Source organism: Schistocerca americana, chromosome 7 (genome assembly GCF_021461395.2).
Source record: "Schistocerca americana isolate TAMUIC-IGC-003095 chromosome 7, iqSchAmer2.1, whole genome shotgun sequence".
In the NCBI taxonomy this organism is placed as follows: domain Eukaryota; kingdom Metazoa; phylum Arthropoda; class Insecta; order Orthoptera; family Acrididae; genus Schistocerca; species Schistocerca americana.
The window spans coordinates 554868056-554892577 of NC_060125.1; the positions used below are offsets into that span (position 1 = coordinate 554868056).

The window sequence follows — 24522 nt, forward strand, 5'->3', positions numbered from 1 at the left end:
TATATTTTCAGACTTCCCATTTGGAAGAGGAGGAGTACTCTGCCAGTTATAACTCCACACATTGAAGACTCAACTCCTGTCATTTTCTCATCACCCCTTCTACTGTAAGTAAAATAATTAATAAAATCTTTGCCTAAATAGTTCAAATGGAAATTTGAATATGTTATGAAGGGAGTGGTTTCTATTTAGTTTCTCCAAGATAGCACATGCCTGTTAATGGAATATTATGTAGTAAGGTGTAATGAATGAACAAAGTTCAAATTGATAAACAAATTTTTGAAACTGGTTTTTTATGGACTTCAGGGTGACTGCTAAATTTTCCAGGTTTAACAAATGGTGAGTTAATACAATAATTCTATTTTTCTGGATGTGCTGCTTGGAATCCATATTTTTTTTCCATCATTTTAACTGGTTAGTCTTCAGGTAACACTTCATAGACCATGCTTGAGCATTGCTTTGTGTTAAAAAGACCGCGCTCAAGTATTGGCTGGGCTGGGATTTTCTCAGTCTGCGAGCCACCTCTCTCTCAGAAACTGGACTCATTTTGCATGAGAACAATGTATAGGTGTCTCACTATCTGTCCCTCAACTAGTGTGGCTTTCTGTTGTCAATTTCTAGGATTATTTCGAAAGAAGCTCAAGGAAACGTAACAACTGCTGTTGCGAATGGCTGAGCCAATATGACCACATGGACGTAATTTTGTGCGTGTACTCGTAAAGTTTTGCAGTTTGCTGTAATTCTGCCATAAATGTGTCACATTTATTGAGTAAGGAATTGTGGAAGCTCAGGAGGGGGAAATTCCTCAATAACTCACCTCATACTTTTTTTTTCTTGGGAGGATAATTATACTTTCTGTCACCTTTATTGTAAAATTTGTAACTTATCAAAGAACTAAAGTAAATGTGACAAACAAATCGTAAGCTTGGTCCTTTTTAGCGTATATTACCCTTGAAGATACATCCATTAAAGATGAGTCAGTAATGCCTTACAGGACAGGTTACATGGCTTGTTTCCTAGGCACATTATTCTTCTAAGTGGCTGCTCTCCAAAGTGTTAAATGTTGTCAGAAGATATGACATCCCAGCTTTGTTCCAGAGAACTAATGGAACAATTAATTTGTTAGTAGAACTCAAAGAAACAACCTTTGATCACACTAGTAGAAGCATTCCATTAATTATCAGTGTTGAGAGAGAAGGCATTACTGTCTTTATTATATTATTAAAATGTTGTACCACAACAGGTGATGGATTTACAAATAATTCAGAATGCGTAAGAGGCTCAGTGATTAAGGGGAGAGCGCCATTCTACAAATCTGTCAGTTTTCAGATATTTTCTGTCGTTTGTTGATTCTTTCATCTCTGACAATAATTTAGTAATGTGAAAAACCATTGAACTGATGGCACTCCTGTGACTGGATGGGTAATTCGGTTCCGAAGTCAGAGGAAGGTACGCAAAGGGCTACCTTTTTCAGTAAGATCATGCCCACTCCTATAACTGGCTGGGTAATTCAGTGCCGAAGTCGGAGGAAGATAAGCCAATGGTTTATCTTTTTCAGTAAAGCCATGCCCAGTAAATACTGCTGTGGTCAAGCCAAGATTTGAATTGAAGATAGCTTTGCAAATACAAGAACTTGTAAAGGGGACAGTTTTGACTTTGCCATATGGTTCAGAAACGTTTGGTAAATGAATGGATGATAAAGAATTTTGTTATCGGAAACTGAAGCATGTATCTGCTGTGTGAAAATGTAAAGAGTGTATTGTTCATAACAGCAGTCCAAAATTATGGGGGGGGGGGGGGGGGGGGGAGAAAGAGGTAAGTAACTAATCATTCGTATACTACTACTTCCATTGGTGGGTTCTGTAGGACCACAGGTAGCTCTTTCTTGGATTGCTTTTTTTTTTCTTCTCCCCCAACTTTTTAATTTTTGTCTTCTAATCTCCCATTCTTTTTCAGAGATCTCCAGTGTCCTCTTGTCTTGTCTGTACCACTGGTGAGCTTGTATCCTTTCTCGTGATACTCAAGTCAGACCATTCCACCCTGATTTCAACAACCCTGTTGGTCATTGTCTTTCCTCTTATCCTTCCAGTTGTTTCCCAAACTGTTGGGTCATTCTATTCATATTCATCTCGACCATATGTCTTGCAAATCTTACTCTTTTAAATTTGATATCTCCTAATAATATTCTCTTGCTCCGGTATAGTTATTTCCTAGCCTTTCACATCTGTCCCTCACCATCTCTTTTAGGTCCCATTGTTTTCCTTAGTATTTATCACTAGTGTCTCATTGTACTGCACCTTATCTTCGTACTGTTAGTCGTCTCAGCCACAAGTAGAACTGCGTTCCTCGTTGGCTTCCCCGATAGCTGAGTAGCTGAGTGGTCAGCATGATGGATTGCCATCCTATGGGCCCGGGTTCGATTCCCGGCTGGGTTGGGGATTTTCTCTGCTCAGGGACTTGGTGTTGTGTTGTCTTCATCATCATTTCATCCCCATCCGGTGTGCAGGTCGCCCAATGTGGTGTCGAATGTAATAAGGCCCCACCAAGGCGGCAGGACCTGCCCCGTAAGGGGCCTCCTGGGCAGTGACGCAAACGCTCATTTTTGTCCAACTTTCACATACTGCCTTCTGGTGTTTTCCAATCCCCATTAATATTCAGTGTCTTCATTTGTCATAGTTGATCCTCTGTCATAATTTTTCTTATTAGTAGCACAGTCTAGTCTCTAGTCCTCTGTTCAGTGTGTCCCTGTTTGATTTTTGTATCTTGATCATATCTTTATTTATTGCAATAAAGTCAGTCTCAATAACAATGAGTCCTTTCAGGTTTGTTGGCCATAGCCACTGTCATATCGAAGTGCTGACTCCTTAGGAATTGCAGTTTTTATCCATTTCTCTCTAAATCTTTGTTTCCAGAATGAACATTCTCCATGCAGTGGAGTGTGCATTGACTTGAAACTTCCTGGCATATTAAAACTTGGCTAGGCCATGGCAATAAATCTTTAAATCTTTTTTGTACACAGAAAAGTTGTCAGTTTCTGCAAACAGAAATTTCATTTCTGCTTTGCATATTTATTTTGTGGTGTACATATGAGATTTTGTAAGTTTGTGTTTCACAACGTCAAGGGAAAATTTCTGAAGGTGGAACAAAAATTCTGATGGTATCGACAAAATTTTGTTTGTTACATTGTTACTGTTGCACAGAGTCGTAAGCCAAATCAGATTGAGTTACAGACTCATTTTGTTGCTGCTGCTTTTTACAGCAATTTCAAGTTTATCATTCAAAATGAGCAATAAATTACCGTAGTTAAATTCATGGTTTGGATGTTTTATTGCTGATGGAAATCGGCAAATGAGTTGTATGAGTGTCCTTCATTTTTGAGATTTAAGAAATGGACTTAAATTTAAAACTTCTGGGTGGATTAAAACTGTACGCCAGAAAGGCACTGGAACCTCGGAGAGTTGCATTTTGCGAGCAAGTGCTCCACTGACTGAGCTGTTCAAGCACAAGTGAGGATCTGCTTTACACCCATGAATGACACCTCGCCCACCTTCAAGACTTCACAGGAGTTCTTCTGCATACCTTTAGGGACTTAACACTCCTCGAAGAAAGGATATTTTGGGGAATTTGCATTGCCATGGCCTAGCCTAGTTTTAATGTGCCAGGAAGTTTCAAGTCCATGCACACTCCACTGCATGGAGAATGTTCATTCTGGAAACAATCCCCCAGGCTGTGGCAAAGCCATTTCTCTGGAGTATCCTTTCTTCCAGCTTCCAGGAGTGCTAATCCTACAATATAAAGAAGAAAATCTGTGTGAAATTTGGAAGGGTAGACAAAGACTTACTGGTGCAGGGAAAGTTGTGAGGATGATACTTTAGTTGGGGTGGATAGCTCAGTCATTTGGGCACTTGCCTGCAGAAGGTTGTGGTCCCTGGTTTGAGACTTGATCTGGTATACGGCTTTAATCTACTAAGACGTTACAAATTAGTTCGTACACTGCTGTTGAGTGAAAACTCATTGCAGGACTAACTCTTCTTGAAGATTATCCATGTGAAAGACATCTGAATACTGCCACCACAGATGAAAATCTATAGTTAGTGCCAGGTTTGCTACTAGGCAATCAGCAATAACAGTTGTTTCTTATAACTATGTCAACAGAAATAGCAGAAAGAACTGTATGATACATTGTAAAGAGATAAGTAAGTAGGAAAATGCTTTGTGCTGGTTGGATGATGCATTTATGAATAGGCCTGAAGCAGTGCCAGAAATCAACATATCAGAAATGTTCGTACCATTTTAAAAACAATGAAATTGACTGTATGTTAATTTGCTGCTGCGGGTGGGATATAGGTCCATATTTAACTCGAGAAACAAAACAGCAGTCTAAGGAATGGGTGGACACCAAGAGGTCTAAACCAAACACGGTGAAGTTGTTTTCATCTACTCAGAAAGGCACAACTACATTTTGTGGGACGCAGACAGAATTATCCTCCTTGAATAAAATTTTTAGTGTGTAAAACATAAATATAACTCAAGTCTGCTGCATCAGCTGAATGAAAAAAAAAAAAGGTGTGAGAAGAGACCGAAACTTGGAAAGGAAAAAATCGTTCAGGACAGTGCGTTGCCCTAATTGGTGCTTTGTTATTGGGAAAGTTAGGAAAAACAAAGTCCCACTTGGTGGAGCATATGTCCTATTCATGACATATGGCTTCTTCAACTTACAACATCTAAAGAAATTTATGGCTGAAAAATGTCTCCAATGAAATTACTACAGTAGCTGTAGCTTGGAATTTTGCAGACCTTATAGAATCGCAATTCAGGATTTCCACAGGCTAAACATTCTATCAACCATTTCATTGTCGTCATTCCATTCTACAGCTGATGGTAGTCCTTATTTGCAATAGTAAATTCATTTGATGGTGTTTCGTAACGGCTGTGGTCGCTGCATGCATGTCCTAAGGAGCTTTGCATCATAATCAGAGTAACACAGGCACTGCAATATTGTATCAAATTAAAATCCGTTAAGCAGTTGCGTAATAGGTCACCAATGGTCGAAACCTCAAGTTCCCAACAAGTGTCAAACCTGCAGAAGGACAAAAGTGTTGGGAAATATGCCATTGAGACTGAGTTGCATACCGACTTAAACTACAGTAAATATGTTGTGATGTGCAGGGCCTGGTGAACATCCCAAAAGAAGAATTGGAAGTTGAGTGGGCCTGAAAAGGCATTGTAGCCCTGCAGAATATCATGAAAAGGATGGTAGATGATATGATAAAATCTGACTCACTCGATCTCACTTTTAATAGCACAGAACTTCTGGTGCATATCAAGTTGAGGTTTTTTTTTCCAGTTAACCATTTGGGCCCTATATCCTCAACCCAGTAAGCTATTTTAAATACTTGCTTGCACTTTGGGCACATCAGTCTTGGATGTAAGGGAGAAGCCACTTGTGGCAAATGCGGTAAAGCTGCCTGTGATGGAGTTGGTTGTTTATCTTCTCCTTAGGGTGTCGACTACTCTGAGCATCACCCTTTTTGGAATGGGGACTATAGTGTCTTCTTTGAAGAACAAAACATCCAGGAGATAAAAATGACAAAGCGCATCCCATAAGGTGAAGCCATTGCTTCCGTTCTCAAACTGCTAGTCGAGAAAACCAATGCTGCCCCACACAGGATGGTAGTGTCAGCACTAGTACCTGCTTTTGTCAATGCACTTGTGCTGCTGCAGTTATTTTGAAGCCTGTCCCCCTCTCCCCAGAACTTAAGAAAAGTCTGTGGTTGCTGACATTGCAGAACTCCCTGTCCCTCCAAATATTCAGTCTGGTCCAGCGCCACCACTATCACTTCCGCAGTTGTGGCTCTGAAGCCTTCTCAGACAAGAAATCAAAGTCGAAGGCGAAGAATCACTCACTGACCAAGATAGAAAGTACACAGTTTGATGATGTCAGTGTCATCCTCTCTGACATCTCTGTGGAATCTTCTTCATAGGCTAGGACAATCATCTTACCCCAAGACTGAACCTCCAACCGTTGCAGGCTCCACTCCTGGCAGAAGGTCAGTATGAAAGTGCTACCCATCTTTCAATGGAGCATTAATGGTTTCAGGGCACATGTGGAGGAACTGAAACTTCCAGTACAGGCACACCACCTGTGCCTGTGTTTACAAGAAACACATTTTAAAGCCACTGATGCCCCTCTGCTATGGGGCTCTACCCTTCACCAAAAGGATGACCTGACAGGACAGAGCCAAGGCAGGGGTTGCTATGTTTGTTTATAACACCTACAACTTCTCTGCTCTCTCCTTGGTTACTGACCTCGTAAGAGTAGCCATTGCAGTTCAAGTGGATCAGAAGATCATTGTCTACTCACTGCTCCTACGTGTACGTGATGCAATAGACCCTGAGGCTCTCAAGGACCTTATTGAACAGCTCCCCTGCCCATTTCTCCTACTGTGTGAGTTCAGTGCCCAAAATGTACTGTGGGGGAATAGAACTATGCTTGGCCTAGGGGCCGAGTCTAGGAGAACCTCATTATGTCACAGGAGCTCAGCATCTTCAATATACAAAGCCCAACTCGTGTCTCTGCCGTTTCTGGTTCATTCTCAGCCATCGACCTCTCTTTCTGCTCTCCCGCTGTTGCACACTGATCTCAGTTGGAAGTAGCTGATGACATTCATTGCAGTGACCACTTCCTACGGTGGATTCCCCTACTGGATGGAGCATTACCTGAACAGAAGTCACCAAAATGGATGGTCAACAGGGCTAACAGGACACTGTTCAGCCAGCTGGCTGTGTCTGAATACCACGACTGTGTCCAGGAATGAGTGGTCCACATTACACAAATGATTCATCATGCCGTTGACTTATACACCCCAAAGTCCTCAGGTCATCTTAGGAGGCAACCTGTACCTCAGTGAACTGATGACTGGTGCTCAGCAATCCAGGACAGGCGTGCGGCACTAAAATGGTTAAAATACCGTCCAACAACAGAAAACCTCACAGCCTCTTAGATCATGAGAGCCGGAGCTCAATGTGTAGCCAAGGAGAGCAAGAAAAGGTCGTGGCAAGTGTTGCTGGAGTCCATCAACTCTTCCACTTGTTCTACAAACGTATGGGAAGCCATCAGGATGATTTCCAGTAGTCTCGGTCATTTACCAATAGCAGCAGCAACAATAATGCCTGGGGACATCGCTCAGACGATGGCAGAGCATCACAAAGACAACTGCCAATGCCAGCCAGGATCTAGCATTTTGCTGGTATGGTGTGATTGTGGAGGGAGGCAAGTTAGACCTCAGCTCCAACACTTCTGATACATACAACTACCCCTCTTTGTGGGAGCTGGAATCTGCACTGCCTGAGGCTCATGATACTGCACCTGGTCATGACCAAACCTTGTACTGCATGCTTTGACATCTGCCTACAGCATCAAAGGCAATCCTCCTGAAATGTTTTACTGTAATGTGGCAGATGGATCACTTTCCCGACTCTTGAGGAGAGGAAGCTTTGATCTCTCTCCTCAAATCAGGCGGGGACCACACGTCCCAATAGTTTCCGGAGTATTGCCTTAATGGGTTGCGTTGGAAAGACACTGGAGCAAATGGTTAACTGTCATCTGGTCTGGTTGGTAGAGACCAGGCAACTCCTTAGCCACTCTCAGTATGTATTCTGGATATTTCAGTCCACTGTCGATGACCAGACCCTGCTAGAGGTGGCTATTCAGCAGGCTTTTCTGCATAAACATCACTGTCTCAGTATTTTCTTTGACACTACTTGGAGACACAGTATACTAGATTAACTTCGTCAGTGGGGGCTGTCGTGGTCACCTCCCCATCTTCATACGACCTTTCTTGTCTAATTAGGTTTTTGTTCCCACACTGGTAATGCACTGTCAGAGCATTTTGAGCAGGAGATTGGTGCCCCTCGGGGCAGTGTTTTAAGTGTTACCCTCTTTGCCATATCCATACACACTGTCACGTCTATGATAAAGAGTCCTGTAAAGCGCTCCTTATTTGTGGACTATTTTGTTTTTTCTGTTCCTCCTTTAGTGTTACAAAAGGGACTCGCCAGCTGCAACATAAGTGCAGGGATTAGAAGAGTGGGCTGCAAAGGTGGGGTTCAGTTTTCCACAGCTAAATGTTTATGTTCATTTTAATAATTAGATATCTTCAACATTTTGTGGCCCTGTCAGCAACTGTGTAAATATTAATTTTAATTTTAATAATGAACAGCCTCAGTTCCACCATGTACCTAGAAATTTACCTGGGTTTCAGTCGGGATAACCCAACCTTCTTCAGAATAACAGTATCTATCTTTTGACCATAGAGGACATCGTCAAGCTAAAACTGCAAATCCATAAATTATCGTCAGAATGTAAAACTTATCTGGCACTGCCTTGGCCCCACTTCGTGACTGCAATGCGGCAGCCACGAGTGCTGAGTTCCAGTACAGCACTCCTGGCTGCCGCATCGCGGTTGCGAAGTGGGGCCGAAGCAGTGCCAGATAAGTTTTACATTCTGACGATAATTTATGGATTTGCAGTTTTAGCTTGACGATGTCCACTGTGGGCAAACGATAGATACTGTTATTCTGAAGAAGGTTGGGTTATCCCGACTGAAACCTAGGTAAATTGGTGGAATTGAGGCTGTTCATTATTAAAATTAAAATTAATTTTAATAAATCTGGTCACATTTTTAATTTACCTGGCTTGCGTATGAGGGACCGCATTCTGATCTATAAAGATTTAAAGACTCGGTTTGGTTTGTGGACCTCATTTTTGACTCCAAATTATTGTGGTTGCACACCTGAGAGATCTGAAAGCCAGAACCCTGGAGGCACGAAGTATCATAAAGTGCCTTAGCCACAGGTCTTGGGGAGAGGACAGGGTGTGTCTGCTCCAGTTTTATAAGGGTTTTTGTGCATTTGCAGCTAGCCTATAGGTCCAAAGATTATGGTTTGTTGAGGCATTATTATTTAAAGATCATTCATGTTATCCACCATGAGGGGATTAGGCTGGTCACAGGTGCATGCTGCGTGTGCTGGAGTCACTTGGTGTGGAGTAAGTACAACCCCAAATCCAGGGTTTTAACTGTCTGTCACCATGGTTACTGCAGAGGCTGAATGTAATTTTAGATTTATTGCATTACAGGAGAGATTGCACTCCTGCATATGTTATTAATACATTATTTAAGGGCATTTTAACTGAGCACCACAACTTTACAGCTGTCATTACGGGCGGTGAACAGGAGGACTTTGTTGCTATCTTGTTTTCCCTGATCGTGTCTTCAATATCCGACTGCCTTAAGACTTTACTGTCTTTGACACGGAATTATATGCGATCTTGTGGGCACTGGAGAAGTTGAGACATGACTCAAGTACTAAATCCCTTGTCTGTTCTGATTCTCTTGAGTGTCCTTCACTCTCTACAATGCTTGTACCCAGCAGATAAGGGAGTCCAAAATATCCAGCACACCCTCCACCACCCACAGCGGCTGGAAGGGAAGTACCCTTCTTTTGGGTTCTAGGGCACACGGGTATCGCAGGAAATGAGAGGACAGATGTAGCTGCCAAGGAACCTGGTTGTGATCATCGGGTAGTTCAGTGTGCCATCCCCCTGCACTTTTATCGCCTCACTGTTGATATCCAGTCTTGCGTTGTTTGGAGGATGAAAGTAATAGACGGTGAGCTCTAACTAGGAAAGCCCACGTGTCTGTGGTGTTCACAAAGGTCTCAGCCCTGTGACACGTGGGTTCTTATTTCGCTGAGAGGCCCCTCCAGTGTGTGGTGCTTGTGGCATACAGATCACTTTGCACCACATTTTATTAGACTGTGTTGTATTTTCAGACCAGAAGATGGCAGCAGATTTGCGAACAGACTTGCCTTCTATTTTAAGTGACTTTCCAATGAATGTGGTTAGAGTTTTAAAGTTTTGTAGTTGTCCAACATTTTCCCCGGGATTTTATGAAGCTTGTGGTAATGTGTTAACGGGGTGACTGGCTCCCCTATGTTTTTTGTAAGTGGTCAGTCGGTCACATTTGCGTGTGCTGTTGTTTTAGCTCCTCTGTCATTATGTTTACATTTTAATCCCTTTCACCCTTTCTCCATTGTCTTAAGATGTGTGAGACAGAGTAATTGTGTGAATGAATGTGAGATGGGAGTGAGTGCATGAGTGTCATTTGTAGGTTTCATTCTCACTGTGTGCAATAATTTTAACAATTTTATCCACATTCGTTTCTTTCAAAATGTGTCAGGGTACTGATAACTTGACCATTGAGTGCCCGTAAAGTCAAAAAACACACATGCACCAAAAATGATTGTGAATATCTGTAAGAAATTGTGTAACTGCTGGCGTAGGTAAGCTAGGCGTACACTAAAAATCAAATAACAGTTTAAATATTCATTTGTTTGGTATGCTCGTGTGCAAAAATTCCTCAGAAGAGTGGAAAAAGTGGGAGCAGAAAGAGTGTAATTTAATTTTGAAAAAGTACTTGTTGTTCCATAAGCCTAAGGTGTATGGGAAGTAATTTGAAAATTTTAGTACCAGGATACGTAGCACACATTTGTACCACAATAATTGAAATTCCTGAATGTAGAATATATAAAAAAGGGGAAGACGGCCACTCACTTACAGCAGAACGATGTGTGGAGCATAGAAACACATAACAGGAAACACTAAACACTATTCACACTAGCTTTTGAGATCTTACTCTTTGTCTAGAAAAAATACACACATTCACACACACACAACTGCACATGCACTCCTGTGGCCATGGGAATGTATGTTTGGGTGTCTGTGTGGTAGTGTATACTTTTACCAAAGCGAGAGATCGAAAGGTAGTGTGAGAAGTGTTTCCTGTTAGGTGTTTCTGTGTGCCCACATCTGTCCGATATAAGTGAATGGTTGCCTGGTAGTGTTTTTTATGACAAAGCATGTAAGTGAAAATATAGAGAAGCAGTGGCTTATTTTCTCAGATGCCTGAACAGAGTGGAACAGGAGATTCTGGAATTTGCTTTACAATTATTCTATTACTCTTTTTTGGGCAGCTAGGATATGTTTAGCAAACATTTCCCCCAGAAAATTATTTCATACGGTATAATGGACTACACGAAATAAAAATAAGCTGTCTTTTTGACCGTTTGGTTCCTGGTATGAGAAAGTATTGTTAATGTGAAATTTACTTACCTGACAAATATTGTACAAAATGCATTGATTATTTCCTTTGTCATTGTTATCTGTATTGTTTTTTATCACTATTGAATTTTTGCAATGTATTGTTTATTACCTTGATTATATTATTGTATTGTACCAATTTTGAATCATTCATCTACCATGTGTAATATACCAGTATGTATTGTATTGTATTGTATGATATCTATATTGTATCTGCTTTGACTCGTTCCACATCCATGTGTAATCACGCCATACTGGATCTATGGAATATGTATCTCAAATCAAATCAAATCAAATCAAACAGGCCAGCATTGAAAAACTTATGTCCAGTTGATTAGGTCATTAGAGATGGAGTACAATTTTGGACTGATCGAGGATAGGAAAGGAAGCTGGCCTGGCCACATCCTTTTCAAAGGAATTACCCTGCATTCCTCTTGAGCATTTCAGAAAAACTGTGAAAGACTTTGATCTGGATTGCATGACAAGGCTTTAAACTCTGCCCTCCCAAATGCAAATCCAGTGTCTTAATCACTGAGCCACTTCACTCGACTAGATTGTATGTGGACATATGGGTGTGTAATAGACAAATTTGTCTAAGGTAATGCTTGAAATGAGAAAGTGTAAATGACAGAAGCAAAGGAAAAAAATTTCTCAGTTTTGAGTGTTTTGTGGCATGTTGTTCATCAGCTACTGATAATGTTCATTGTTATCAGCTATTTATTTTAGATTTTTATTATACATTCCTTAGCTGCACTGAGGGATATGTTAGTGTACAACTTCATTAATATTAAATAGCATATTAGTATCGTTAAAACTTTTGTATTGTTTAAAAGAGTTATAAATTTATAAATAAAGGAGCAAGTATTGTTTTTTGAAACATTTATTTGCCGAATTTGCATTCATTGTGTGTACTGTGGCGAAGTACTATTGGTAAGAAATCTTTGTATAACTGATCATTGATTTTGCTTCGTGGATTTTCCAGTTTTGATTTTTGTAATTCATGGTTTTAATTATTAAATATTTTCAGTCAGATACTTCTGTTGTTTGCATACAGTGGACACTTTTCAATATAACAGATGTTTTTATGTTTAATAAATGTGAACATATCACTTGTCTTAATGAGATTAATGATTTAATTCACTTTATTTTGTTTTTAGTGCAAAGAGTGGAGCAAATGCCCGTCACGAAGATGTCTCGGGTCCTATGCGCTTTGATTGGCCGGACGTGGATTTGAAACCGCAGACTTACCATCCTAGTTTTGATGACATCACGTATGAAACAAAACCCCTTGTGAGGCCTGCAGATACGCCGAAAACACCAGTGTCTCAGTCCTCTTCTCACTCCTTGACGAGTACACCAGTTTGTTCTTTGAACAATGTGAAAAAAGAAGTGCAACAAACAGCTAGTTTTGAAGAGGTGCGAAGGACAGCAGTTGCTATAAAGAGGCCATCGTACGGTGATAGCGCTGGCGCTTCACCGGAAAAGCAACCCAAAATGGTAGATTTGCAGGCAGTGAAGGAGTATGTACAAGAACATCAACTACGAAAGGATCTCGTTGAAATAGAAGATGGTAGTGAAGATGTAGACGACGACATGGCGGTGGCGGATTATGACGATGATGATGACGATGCTGATGCTGAAGTTGAAGGGGAAGGGAGTAGAGATGATGACCATGCCAATGCAAAAGAAAGTGGGAATAGTGAAGAGAATGTTGACCAGCAGCAGAATACTGAGAGCATCACAAAACCTCCGGTTCCTGTCCCACCACCACAGCCAGCCAAATCTATTCTTAAAACTCAGGCATCGCATGATGGTGCAGCACCCAGTAATGCAAACTCACAAGTAATAGCTTCTGTCCCAAAACGTGTTCGTTTTTCTCTGGGTGACAATACTGAGTCTTCGGAGGGCAAAGAAAATGAAGCAAAAGTAGATACAAATGTTACTACTTCGCCTCCTACCCGTGAGGCAGATTCAGTTGCTTCCAATCAGGAACCACCAGAAGAAAATTTGGCAAATCATGCAAAAATTATTACAGAAGTTCTCAAAAAGTATCCTCATCTTGTGAATAACAAGAAGAATATCAAGCTTAAAATCCTGCGCAGGGGTCAAGATGGCACTTCATCATGTAAGAATGTTGTAGATGGAAAAGGAGTAAAGTCAAAAGTGAGTACGTTTTGTTGCGTAAAAACAACTACGACTGTAAATTCATAATAGAAATATGTTAATTAGTGAATCATTTTGAAACAAAGCTGTTAGGTTTAAAGTATTTCTGTACTCAAAGTTTCTTGTTGTAAAATATTTACACAACCATGTATATTGAGTCTTATGTATTTCTGCATAAGGGAAGACACTTTGTGGGACACAGTTGGTGATTCACTGAATAATCTCAAGCTTTTACTTCAGTGATATGCATTGTTGAGGGTATTTCTTAATTACATCATTTACATCCAAATTCATTCTTGCTGAAATGGTCAAATAACTTATCTCCCTTACAGAACAACTGCTTCCTTAACATACTTTTACTACCAAAAGTTAATCGTGCTTCTCCCAGTTCATACCACCTCTTAACCACAAATCTCCCCCTTTGCCACCTACCTATCTGTGACTTATTTTTTCACCATGTAGCGGCGGTCCTGAGTTGCAGATAGGCACAACAAAAATACTCTTACAATTAAAGCTTTCGGCCATTACGGCCTTCGTCAACAACACACACACGCACAAACACAAAACCTGGAGTCTCAGGCAACTGAAACTGCACTGCGAGCACCAGCACCAGTGCATGATGGAAGTGGCGATTGGGTGGGGGTAAGGAGGAGGCTCAGCCGGGGAGGGGTAGGGATAGTATGATGGGGGTGGCGGACAGTAAAGTGCTGCAGGTTAGACGAAGGGCAGGAGAGAGGTTGGGAGGGAGGGAAGTAGTGGAGAAGGAGAGAAGTAAATAGACTGGGTGTGATGGTGGGATGATGGCTGTGTAGTGCTGGAATGGGAATGGGGAAGAGGCTGGATTGGTGAGGACAATGACTAATGAAGGTTGAGGCCAGGAGGGTTACGGGAACGTAGAATGTATTGCAGGGAGAGTTCCCACCTGCACATTTCAGAAAAGCTGGTGTTGGTGGGAAGGATCTATATGGCACAGGCTGTGAAGCAGTCATTAAAATGAAGGATACCATGTTTGCTACTGTGTTCAGCAATAGGGTGGTCCGCTTGTTTCTTTGTCATAGTTTGTCGGTGTCCGTTCATGTGGACAGACAGCTTGTTGGTTGTCAAGCCTACATAGAATGCAGCACAGTGGTTGCAGCTTAACTTGTAGATGATACGACTGGTTTCACTGGGAGCCCTGACTGTGATGGGATGGTGATGTTAGTGGCCAGACTGGAGTAGGTGATGGGAGGATGTATGGGACAGGTCTTGTATTTAGGTCTATTACAGGGACGTGAGCCATGAGGTAAGGGATTGGGAGCAAGGCTTGTGTAAGGATGGACGAGTATATTGTGTAGGTTCGTTGGACAGCGGAATACCACTGTGGGAGGAGTGGGAAGAATAGTGGGCACGACACTCATTTCAGGGCACGATAAGAGGTAGTCGTATCCCTGGCGGAGAAAGTAATTCAGTTGCTCCAGTTCTGGGTGGTACTGAGTTAAGAGGGGAATGCTCCTTTGTGCCCGGACGGTGGGATTTTGGGAGGTGGTGGGAGACTGGAAGGATAAGGCATGGGAATTTGTTTTTGTACAAGGTTGGGAGGATAATTACGGTCAGTCAAGGCTTCAGTGAGACCCTCGGCATATTTTGAGAGGGACTGCTCATCACTGCAGATGTGACGACCACGGGTGGCTGGGCTGTATGGAAGGAATGGGTGGCAGCTGTGGAAGTGCAGATGTTGTTAGTAGGTTTTATATGGACAGAAATATTGATGTAGCCATCTTTGAGATGGAGGTAAACAACTAGTCAGCCATTCTTACACAACCCCTGCTCCCAATCCCTTACCTTATGGATCATACCCCTGTAATAGACCTAGATGCCTGTCCCATACATCCTCCCACCATCACCTACTCCAGTCCAGTCACTAACATCACCTATCCCATTGAAGGCAGGGCTACCTGTGAAACCAGTCATGTAATCTACATGCTGTGTTCTATATAGGCTTGACAAACAACAAGGACATGATATCCTTCATTTCAATGACTGCTTCACAGCCTATGCCATATGGATCCTTCCCACCAACACCAGCTTTTCTGAATTGCGCGGGTGGGTGCTCTCCCTGCAGTACATCCTATGTTCCCGTAACCCTCGTGGCCTCAACCTTCATTATTGTTCTCACCCATCCAGCCTCTCCCCTTTCCAATTCCAGCACTACACAGCCACATAATCTACATGCTGTGTTTTATATCAGGGTGTATACGACCTGGGACAACCGGGAGATCCGGGAAAAACCCGGGAATTTTTTCATCCGGGAGAAAACCGGGAAAAACCCGGGATATTTTTAGAATTCCGGGAATTTTTCATTGTTTGAGTTTTCAGTTGAATTTTTTTAATTTTGACTGGTAAGAACCGACACTCTAACAAAGGATATTACTGTATCCCGCTACTGCAGAATAATACTTCAACAATAAAACATAAACGAGAGAAAAAAACGAAAATAAATTGCAAAGGCAGTGCGTCATATACAACAACGACACACAGTTCTCATGCAAGCATCTGCCAATTGAAAACGTGTCAAAGGCTTTAGGAAGACTACGCAGTGCTTCATAACAACAAATTGCCTTCAATGAGCGTGAAGTCGCAACTGTTTACATACGATTTGTTTTAGCAGTTACACGCGGGCTCATGCGCAAGCGCAGTTGAGTGACGTTGAGTAGTGATTCTCCCGCTTCTGGCTACAGGAGTGTGGCTGTTGGCTGTGCAAGCAGTCACAGCAAGCAGCTAGATGCTACCGGAAAAAAGGGGGAGATGCTACCGGAAAAAGGGGCCGCCAAAGTCATATTCTTGGGGGAAAAAAACTTGTTTCACAAAGCGCCTAGCATCCGGCGCACGTTTGTCTATTGATTATTCACAGGATTTTGAAACGCTTCCCTGTTGGTTTTTGAACATTTTTGAACACATTTTAAGTTGATTTCTGAATGAATCATAAGTTGACTTTTGAATGCATGCATAGTGTATGTGATGTTTCTGTCAGGAGAATCCTCTTTGCATCTAGAAATAAACTTTCCGCAGACAAAAGGGGGCGGGGCAATACGAGCTGAGGGAGTAAAGCCGAATGGATGAATGCCAATCGCTGTCTGATTATGTGGTTGATTGGGTTTGTGAACGATCAGAATTGTTATAATTACTAGCGAAATCCATAGATTCAGACTACCAGAATGGAAATAAACGACTAACTGGAATAACAGGTGAGAAAGATTACGCATTATCTTCTCAGTGTATCCAAGAAAATGAAATTTTGACAGAAAATTTTTGGCCAGTTTGACCAGTTGTACAGTCCCCGGCTAGCAGACGCGTAAGTTCTATTCAGGAAGTAATGCGGAAAACGTGTTGCTCGAACACGTAATAACGCCTAACCGGAAAATAATCGCGGGATAACTAAACATGCGATTCTGACAGGGTTAGTGAAGTTAATCGACGAAGATATTTTGACAATGGCAGCAATAGCTACAGAATTTGTGATGACAAGATTGTTAGAACGAGGAAGGAGAAGAAACGGGGACATCACATAAATTATGGAAGAATAAGACGATTTCAAATTTATATAAAAATTTCATAAGACTACTTTTCGATCTCATGCTTGAGAAGCTGGTGCGTATGAGTGAAATATGAAACTATTTCCTAACATAAAGCTTTTTGCTTGTAGGAGGCCTAATAGGCATTTGATATTGGTACTTCGTGGATTATATTCTGTCGTGTTATAAAAATGGCCGTTTGTGCCAAAACAATCTCGTTTATTTGGTGTGTTACAAAATATTAGGCCTATTTTGTTTTATCTACCAGACAGTGACAAAATAGACGTAATCAGGTCGAGAAACCACACAAGTCTTGGGTATTATTTGTATTAACAGCTTTTTCAGTATTAGATAACGACATTTCGATTTTTCATGTAGCAAAACGTTTGACGAACTTTGATGAGGTAATAGATTCTTTCGCAGAAAGGAAAGCAGTCCATGTAAAGCTGTAGCAAGATTAGAGAGAAAAAAATGCTAGGAGCTAAGGTTTGAGGAAATGTGTAATTTCTTGCTTATCTCTTGTCAGTATTGGTTTTATGAATCCTTTATTTAATTTTATGTCACACAAAACAGCAAGTTATTAACTAATAGGCAATAAAGAGTTCAGATTTTCTGAAGAGTTCTTGTTCTCTCGATTACAAATAATCCCATCCGCTATTAATTGCGAGATTTTTTTTAAAGAGGGGCAGGCTGTCAAACCGGTCAACTGGGAGCAGGAGAGGCACCACAGGACTTTTCAATGTTTACTCGCCTGAATATAGTTTGGACCTGGGGTAGAAAAATGCTTTATGAAGAGGCGTGGCACTGCACTTTGGCATGCTTAAGACCAAATAATATGTCTTACATTTCCTCGAATACATATGTTTTATGTTTCAGACTTTTCAGAAAGATGTGCACTACAAGATGAACATATTTTCAAAATTCGTTTTTTTTTTTGCCCGGTTCACAAATGTAGATCCGGGGCTGGTGCGCAGAGCAGTCTGAGTTATAATGGGTAGTCTCCACATGACCCGTTGACCCGTGTTTACATTTAGTGATTTTGCTGTTTCCCCTTCGTTTACTCTCACGTCAAATGAAAACAAAATGGATATCTGTGTCCGGGAGCTATCAAGTGAATTAAAACATATTCACATAATTACTGAAGGCTAAAATATGTCATTAGTTTCAGATTTGATTTTATTTCCACCTTTCTGACAGTCAAGCATTAATCGCCTTGCGGAACAATAAACTTATTTTTGTCTGTTTGCTAAAGAAATTTGACTTTTGTTAAGCTTTTTCCACAGAGGCAGTCAATGTATTTGAAACGAAATGTTTAATTCCACAGTACTGGCTAGTTTCAACTGTTCGCTGCATTTCAAGTGCACGTTTTCATATTCTAGCACGTATGGCATTATGTCATAATAAAGAACCAAATATGATATAATACAGTACTGGTGCTCCAAGAAAACTACACTGAAAAGCTTAATATCAGGTCGAGGTCTACATCATTGGGAATCCGGACATACGAATGTGCACTTTAAGTATGCACTTTAAATGTGCACATTTTAATATTGTTTACGAAATTCCGATGCTCTTGCAGTATCCTCTGATGTCTTTTTTCTTTTATGACATTGTGTATGATCTTTCAATGTTTTACACGTACGTACATACGGGCTTCCTACGTCATGATAGCTACCCAAGCGCGGTGTCGCCTGTTATCTGCGCTTTCTGGCAACTGCTGAAACGAACCTATTTCTAACAGGTTGCGAGAAAATATTGCGAATAGTGGTTTGAAAAGTGTTACTTTTAAAGTAAATATCGTTTTACGTAAGTTGAACTATGTGCAAGAATGTACCATGAATTTATTAAGTCACAGAGCGTTTGACTGTCGTTTAAAAATCAACTCTTTGATGACGCGCCATTTAGAAGAATTTAGAATCCTGAAGATCATTTATGTCATTATTAAAAATTTTACTGGCATATTTGTGTGATATATCTTAAAGTGTAACACGCGCAAAAAAGATCAACAGTATATGCGAAAGCTTAGCTTCTCTTGTAGCTTGAGAACAATATTATATGTGAAAACGTTGCTTTTCTTGTAACAACACTATGTATATTAATTTAAACTATTAACTTTCGCTGTTTGTGAGGTCGTGCTACTTAACAGTGATGTTGCTGTTGGCTGACTACATCACGTGTCCTGAATATCCGCTGTCATCGGCTGGCGAGATCACGTGACATGGGCTACGAACGGCCTACAAGAGCACATCGAAATCTCATTTTCAATGATTCGGAAAGTAACATGCGGTGTTTGGTGGAATTCCAGTGTATACTTTCGTAATGCGAAAAAAAATGCAGCGTACATGTTGCTGCACATCAAAAGTGTTTCCATAACGTGTCTTTTTCCCTGAGTTTCGTTTTCTAAAGTGCCGGGATATTGTACGCCATAATCATTCAAAAGATTGATAAGGGAAAAAATACTGTCACCCGGGAGAAACTGTATTTTTTACCGGGCAATCCGGGAAAAATCCGGGAATTTTTTTTCCTTGTCCACGTATACACTCTGTATATAAGCTTGACAAACAACAAGGACATGATATCCTTCATTCCACCATCACACCCAGTCTTTATTTCTCTCCTTTTCTGCTAGCCCCCCCCCCCCCCTACTTTTCCCCTGCGGCACTTCACTGTCTGCCACCCCCACCATATCCCTCCCCCTCCTCACCCCAGCCTCCTCCTTACCCCCACCCAGTTGCCACTCCCATCATGCACTGGTGCTGTTGCTCACAGTGTGGTTTCAGTTGCCTGAAACTGAAGATGTATTTGCGAGTTGTGTCTGCGTGTGTGTGTGTGTGTGTGTGTGTGTGTGTGTCGGTGTTGTCTGTTGTTGACAAAGCCCTTAATGGCCGAAAGCTTTAATTATAGGAGTCTTTTTGTTGTGCCTATCTGCGACTCAACATTACCGCTGTATGGTGAGTAGCAACTTTCCTTTTCTTCTTCTTCTTCTTCGTCTTTCTTTTTCCTCCAGTATTCTTGCATCTTTTCACTAAGTATTTGTTTTCTCGCCTCAGACCATTTTGAAACTGTCTTCTTCTCCCTCCTGCCTTGGAATCCTTCCATTTTTAACACTTTACTCTTGAAAATTTCTCTTTCTGTTGCATCTTTTTCACTTACGTTATTCCTTTCCAAATCTTCCTAACTTCTTGAATCCAGGATATTGCTGACAGCTTGTCCTAAAGATATTTAAAAATCTGTTTGGTTAACCTGTTGCTGTCTATTCTGTGTAAGTGTCCAAAAAATAGCTGTCACCTCTTTCGTAGTGTTTCATTTATGTTTTCTGTGTTGCAATAAACCTCTTTACTGCTTCTTAATTTCCATACCTCTGTATTTTTGGGTGGCCCAAGTATTTTTTGAATGATTTTTCTTTCTAGGACTTTAATTTTGTGTGATTTGTAGTTCAGTACTAAACATTCACTTGCATAAAGACATTCTGGTTTTACTACTGTATGGTAGTGCTGTATCTTCAAATTCTAGACAGATACGTTTTGTTATAGACATTCCTAGTTATTCCGTGAACTCTCTTCATTTTATGTACTCTTTCTTCTACTGTGAATTTTTCTAAGCTGTTTTCTTGGATAATTTCTCCCAAGTATTTAAATTTATTTACCCCCTTGCTAGGGATGCCGGAGCATTTTTTGTATTTGTCATAAATTTTGTTTTTTCCACAGTCATTCTTAAACCTGGTTTGTTGGCTATTTCTTCTAAGAGATTTGTATTCCAGCATTTGTTAGGTTTTCAGAAAGAATGACAAAATCGTCCGCAGATGCTAAGCAGTGAATTTCAGTACCTTTGTTTTTAGTTCCCAGTCTAATTGGTGATAGCTTCTGTTCTTTTAGTTTTTGTTTCCATTCTCATACTATTTTCTCTAGTGAGCAGTTAAAGTGAAGTGGAGACAGGCCATCACCTTGCCTTACACCTGTTTTTATGTTGAATGCCTTCGATACTTCACACCGAAACTTTACTTTTGATTTGGGGTCTGTAAGTGTTTCACGAATAAGATGTACTAATTTAGATTTGATGCCAAAGTCTCTGATCACTTTAGCTAGTGTTTCCCTATCAACCGAGTCAAACGCCTTTTTAAAATGTATAAATGTTACAACTATATCTTTGGAGTTTGTAAGTCTGTGATGAATTATGGACTTTAGGTCGAAAATCTGTTCTGAGCAAGATCTGCCCTTTCTAAATCCACTCCGATATTCTCCCAAATGCATATCAAGTGTTGCTTCTACCTTGTTAAGTAGTATTGTTAACAATATTTTATAACCCACTGGCAACAAAGATATACCTCTGTAGTTATTTACATTTCGCTTAATAACCTTTCTTGTGCAAGGGATGGATGAGAGCCACTTTCCAGTCTTCTGGTATCTTTTCAGTTTCCCATATTTCTTCAAACATGAGCTGAAGGTTAGTTATTAATTTTGGTTGAGACCATTTAATAAGTTCAGCTGTGATAGAGTCTTCTCCACTGGCTTTGTTGTTTTTCAGGGTACTTATTGCTTTTTTAATTTCTTCAGCTGTAGGTGGTGGATCTGCTTTTGTATTTCCATGGAGATCTGGAGTTTCTAGCTTACCGTTTCGTTCTTCACAATTCAATAATTTTTCAAAGTACTTTCTTAGTATTTCACAATTCTGGCTGTTGCTTAGGCCTAAGTTACCATTATCATCTGCGAAGCAAATACTTGGAGCTTGATAGCCCTTTAGATGAATTTTAAACATCTGATAGGAATTCTGGAAGTTATTTTATACAAAGTTGTTTTGTACGTCATAAAGTTGTGGTTTCTCAAAAGTTCTTTTAACACTCTTTATTATTCTTGCTGTTTCTTTCCTTTGCATTCTAAATTCATCAAGGTGTTCAGGCTTCCTAGAACATTTCCATTTCTTCCACTGTTTTGTTCTTACTGTAACTGCTTCTTCACAGATTTCATTCCACCTGACTTTCTTCTTCATTTTTGTTGTTCCAAATACATTTTTCTCTGATCTGTTGATTTCTTTCTATATTTTTTCCCATTTCCCTGATTTAGTTACTTTTATTTCTTCCCGAAAATTTTGTATTACCTCTTTGGTGATGAGCCTATCTGTATTATATTTAATTAGTTTTTTCTGCCTCTTTTTGTTTATATTGGGGAGAAGTTTCAGTTTAATTTTAGTGAGATAATGATCAGAATCAAATTCCCTGTTTCTTGCTACTTTTACAATCATGATTTCTTTAAAATTGCATTTAGAAATAGCCACGTGATCTAACTGGAATTCCCCAGCATTGCATTCGGAGAGATCTATGTTTTTGCCTTTCTGGGTAATTTTTTGAAGAAGGTTGACATTACCTTCAACTGACTGACTTATTAGTCTTTTTTTTTTTTTTCTTTCTTTTTTTTTCTTTCTTTTTTTTTTTTTTTTTTACTGGATAATATCCTACTATTTTTCGAAATGATTTTTCCCTCCCTATTTGTGCATTAAAATCCCCCATTAGTATAACATCATTTGATTTTGGAATTTTATATATTTCTTCTTCTAGAAGTTCCCAGAATGCTTCTACTTTACTTGGATTTTTCTTATTGTCATCATTGATTGGAGCATGACAATTAACAAAGGTATACTGTGAGAAGAATAGCCTTTGTGAACTGGATTTGGATTCTGTAATGTTATCTAGTAAATTTTTATGAACATAGGAAGCTGTACCATGTATTGGCATGCCTTTCATGATTTTTATTGCTGGTTTACCCTTAATAATTATATGGTTTTTGGTTTCTGTAACATTTTCATTCAAAAATCTTGTTTCTTGAACTTCTAAAATTTGTATTTCATGCTTATCTAAGAGAATTTCGAGTTCTTTTTGTTTACCAATTGTTAGTAATAAGTTTACGTTCAAGGTGCCTGCAAATAATTTCCTTTTGAACTTGAGTTTGGAAGGATACCAAGGGTGCGACTCATCCTTAATGCAGATGTTGGGACTCCCCAGAACCCTAGGTCCTGGTGCATTGCATAAAGCAATGGTGGATTCCTCTTTCGAGTTACCACCTGGGGTAGTGCTTTCTTCTAGCGGACTTTCCATTCTGCAATTGAAATTGTGCATTGTATGTGGTAGGAAATAAATTCCAGGGTAAGATCAGATTGTTAGTCCGAAATGGTTATTTTTCTTGGTTTTCTCCATTAGGTTCTTCCGCTCTCTCTGCCATTGGGAGTTAGGATTCCTCTTCTGCCTTTGAGACTGTTGAGCAGGCGTCACCTGTAGCAGTGCCCTCACGGGGTGCTACCATCTGGAGCCAGATGGACCCAGGTTTTTTTACGAGCTGTTATGCCTCACTCTCCTCCTTCCTCATCACTTGCGAGATGAGACCCCAGGCTTTCGTTTTCATAATATTGTTACATTCCATCCTGGATTTTTGATTGTTTCATTTGTGACTATCTTCTAATAACTAGGCACCTCCAATCTTTCCTCACCTTCCTTTTCTATGCCCTTTCACATTAACATAAACCTCTCAGAAGAAGGAAGATCATAAAGCCACGATCTTCACCCAATCCGGAATTGGACCATCCTGCCTGCAGATAAAGGCTCCACCCCTGCCTGCAGATAAAGGCTCCACCATAGTAGTGAGAAATTGCAGTAATTATCTAGCAGAGGGCTCTTTGTTACCTACAATTGCTCTCATAGTGGTCTAAATCCAGAAGCTCATCATAACCTCCAATCCATGTGCAAATCTTTAGCGCCATTCTTGATCTTCTCATGCGAATCTGTTGCCTTCCTGATCCCAACTGTCTTTTGTGCATCCACCTTCTATTTCTGTCGTAAAATCCACAAACCTACACCATATTTTAGCTGGCCGCTGTATTCCCGTGGAAAGAATGTCTGTCGTATCATTATGTTTTATCTATCTCCAACCCTTTGCCACATGAGTTTTATTCAAGTGGAAGACACAGGTGCAAGATGTGTCCCATGCATACACCTGATGTATCCTAGTCTAGTCTAGTCCTGTCACATGCGTTACATAACCCAGTAGAGGCAGATAACCTGTGAAAACAGCCATGTTGTACATCAAGTAAGCTGCAACAACCTCTACATATGCTGTTGTCAGAATTGCTGCCAACCTTGGCCATGAGCAGATTTGATCACTCGGGATGCCACTGGTCACAACAAGCTAAGCTACACAACTCACTCCATCTGGATCCATCACCCCTCCCCTAAAACCACCACTAGCAAATACTAGTTTCTCTAATTTTCAGGAATGAGAACTGTTCATAAAAAAAAAAAAAAATAAATAAATAATTCAATCCTACAATTCCCACAGCTCAATCTCTGCTGACCATTGTTCCACACTCAACTCCTCCCCTGTCACCATGCCTTCCCTCCCCCACCCCACTTAATCTGTATGTCCATTAATTTGCACCAATACTCTTTCAGTGCCCTATTGCCTCTCCCTCAACACTTCCCCAAACTACACCCCCTACTTCAAAAATGAATGTCCACTCTGCAATGGAGAGTGCACTGACTTGAAACTTCCTGGCAGATTAATACGGTTTGCTGGACCTCCTAATTCATCATGCACCTCACATAACTTCCACTACTAAAACCCGTGTTACCCTGCTAGTACAACTATCCAGAATATAGCAGCAGAC

The 24522-nt window shown here is 40.5% G+C and overlaps 1 protein-coding gene across 2 annotated transcripts in view; it reads left to right on the forward strand.

Moving 5' to 3' along the window:
- Nucleotides 1-24522, forward strand: part of LOC124622060 — a 102799-nt gene that overhangs the window by 41552 nt on the left and 36725 nt on the right. For both annotated transcript variants that reach the window (XM_047147633.1, XM_047147632.1), the window contains exons 5-6: nucleotides 12-104; nucleotides 12316-13321. In XM_047147633.1, coding sequence (XP_047003589.1) covers nucleotides 12-104; nucleotides 12316-13321 — 1099 coding nt within the window. The remainder of the gene's footprint in view (nucleotides 1-11; nucleotides 105-12315; nucleotides 13322-24522) is intronic.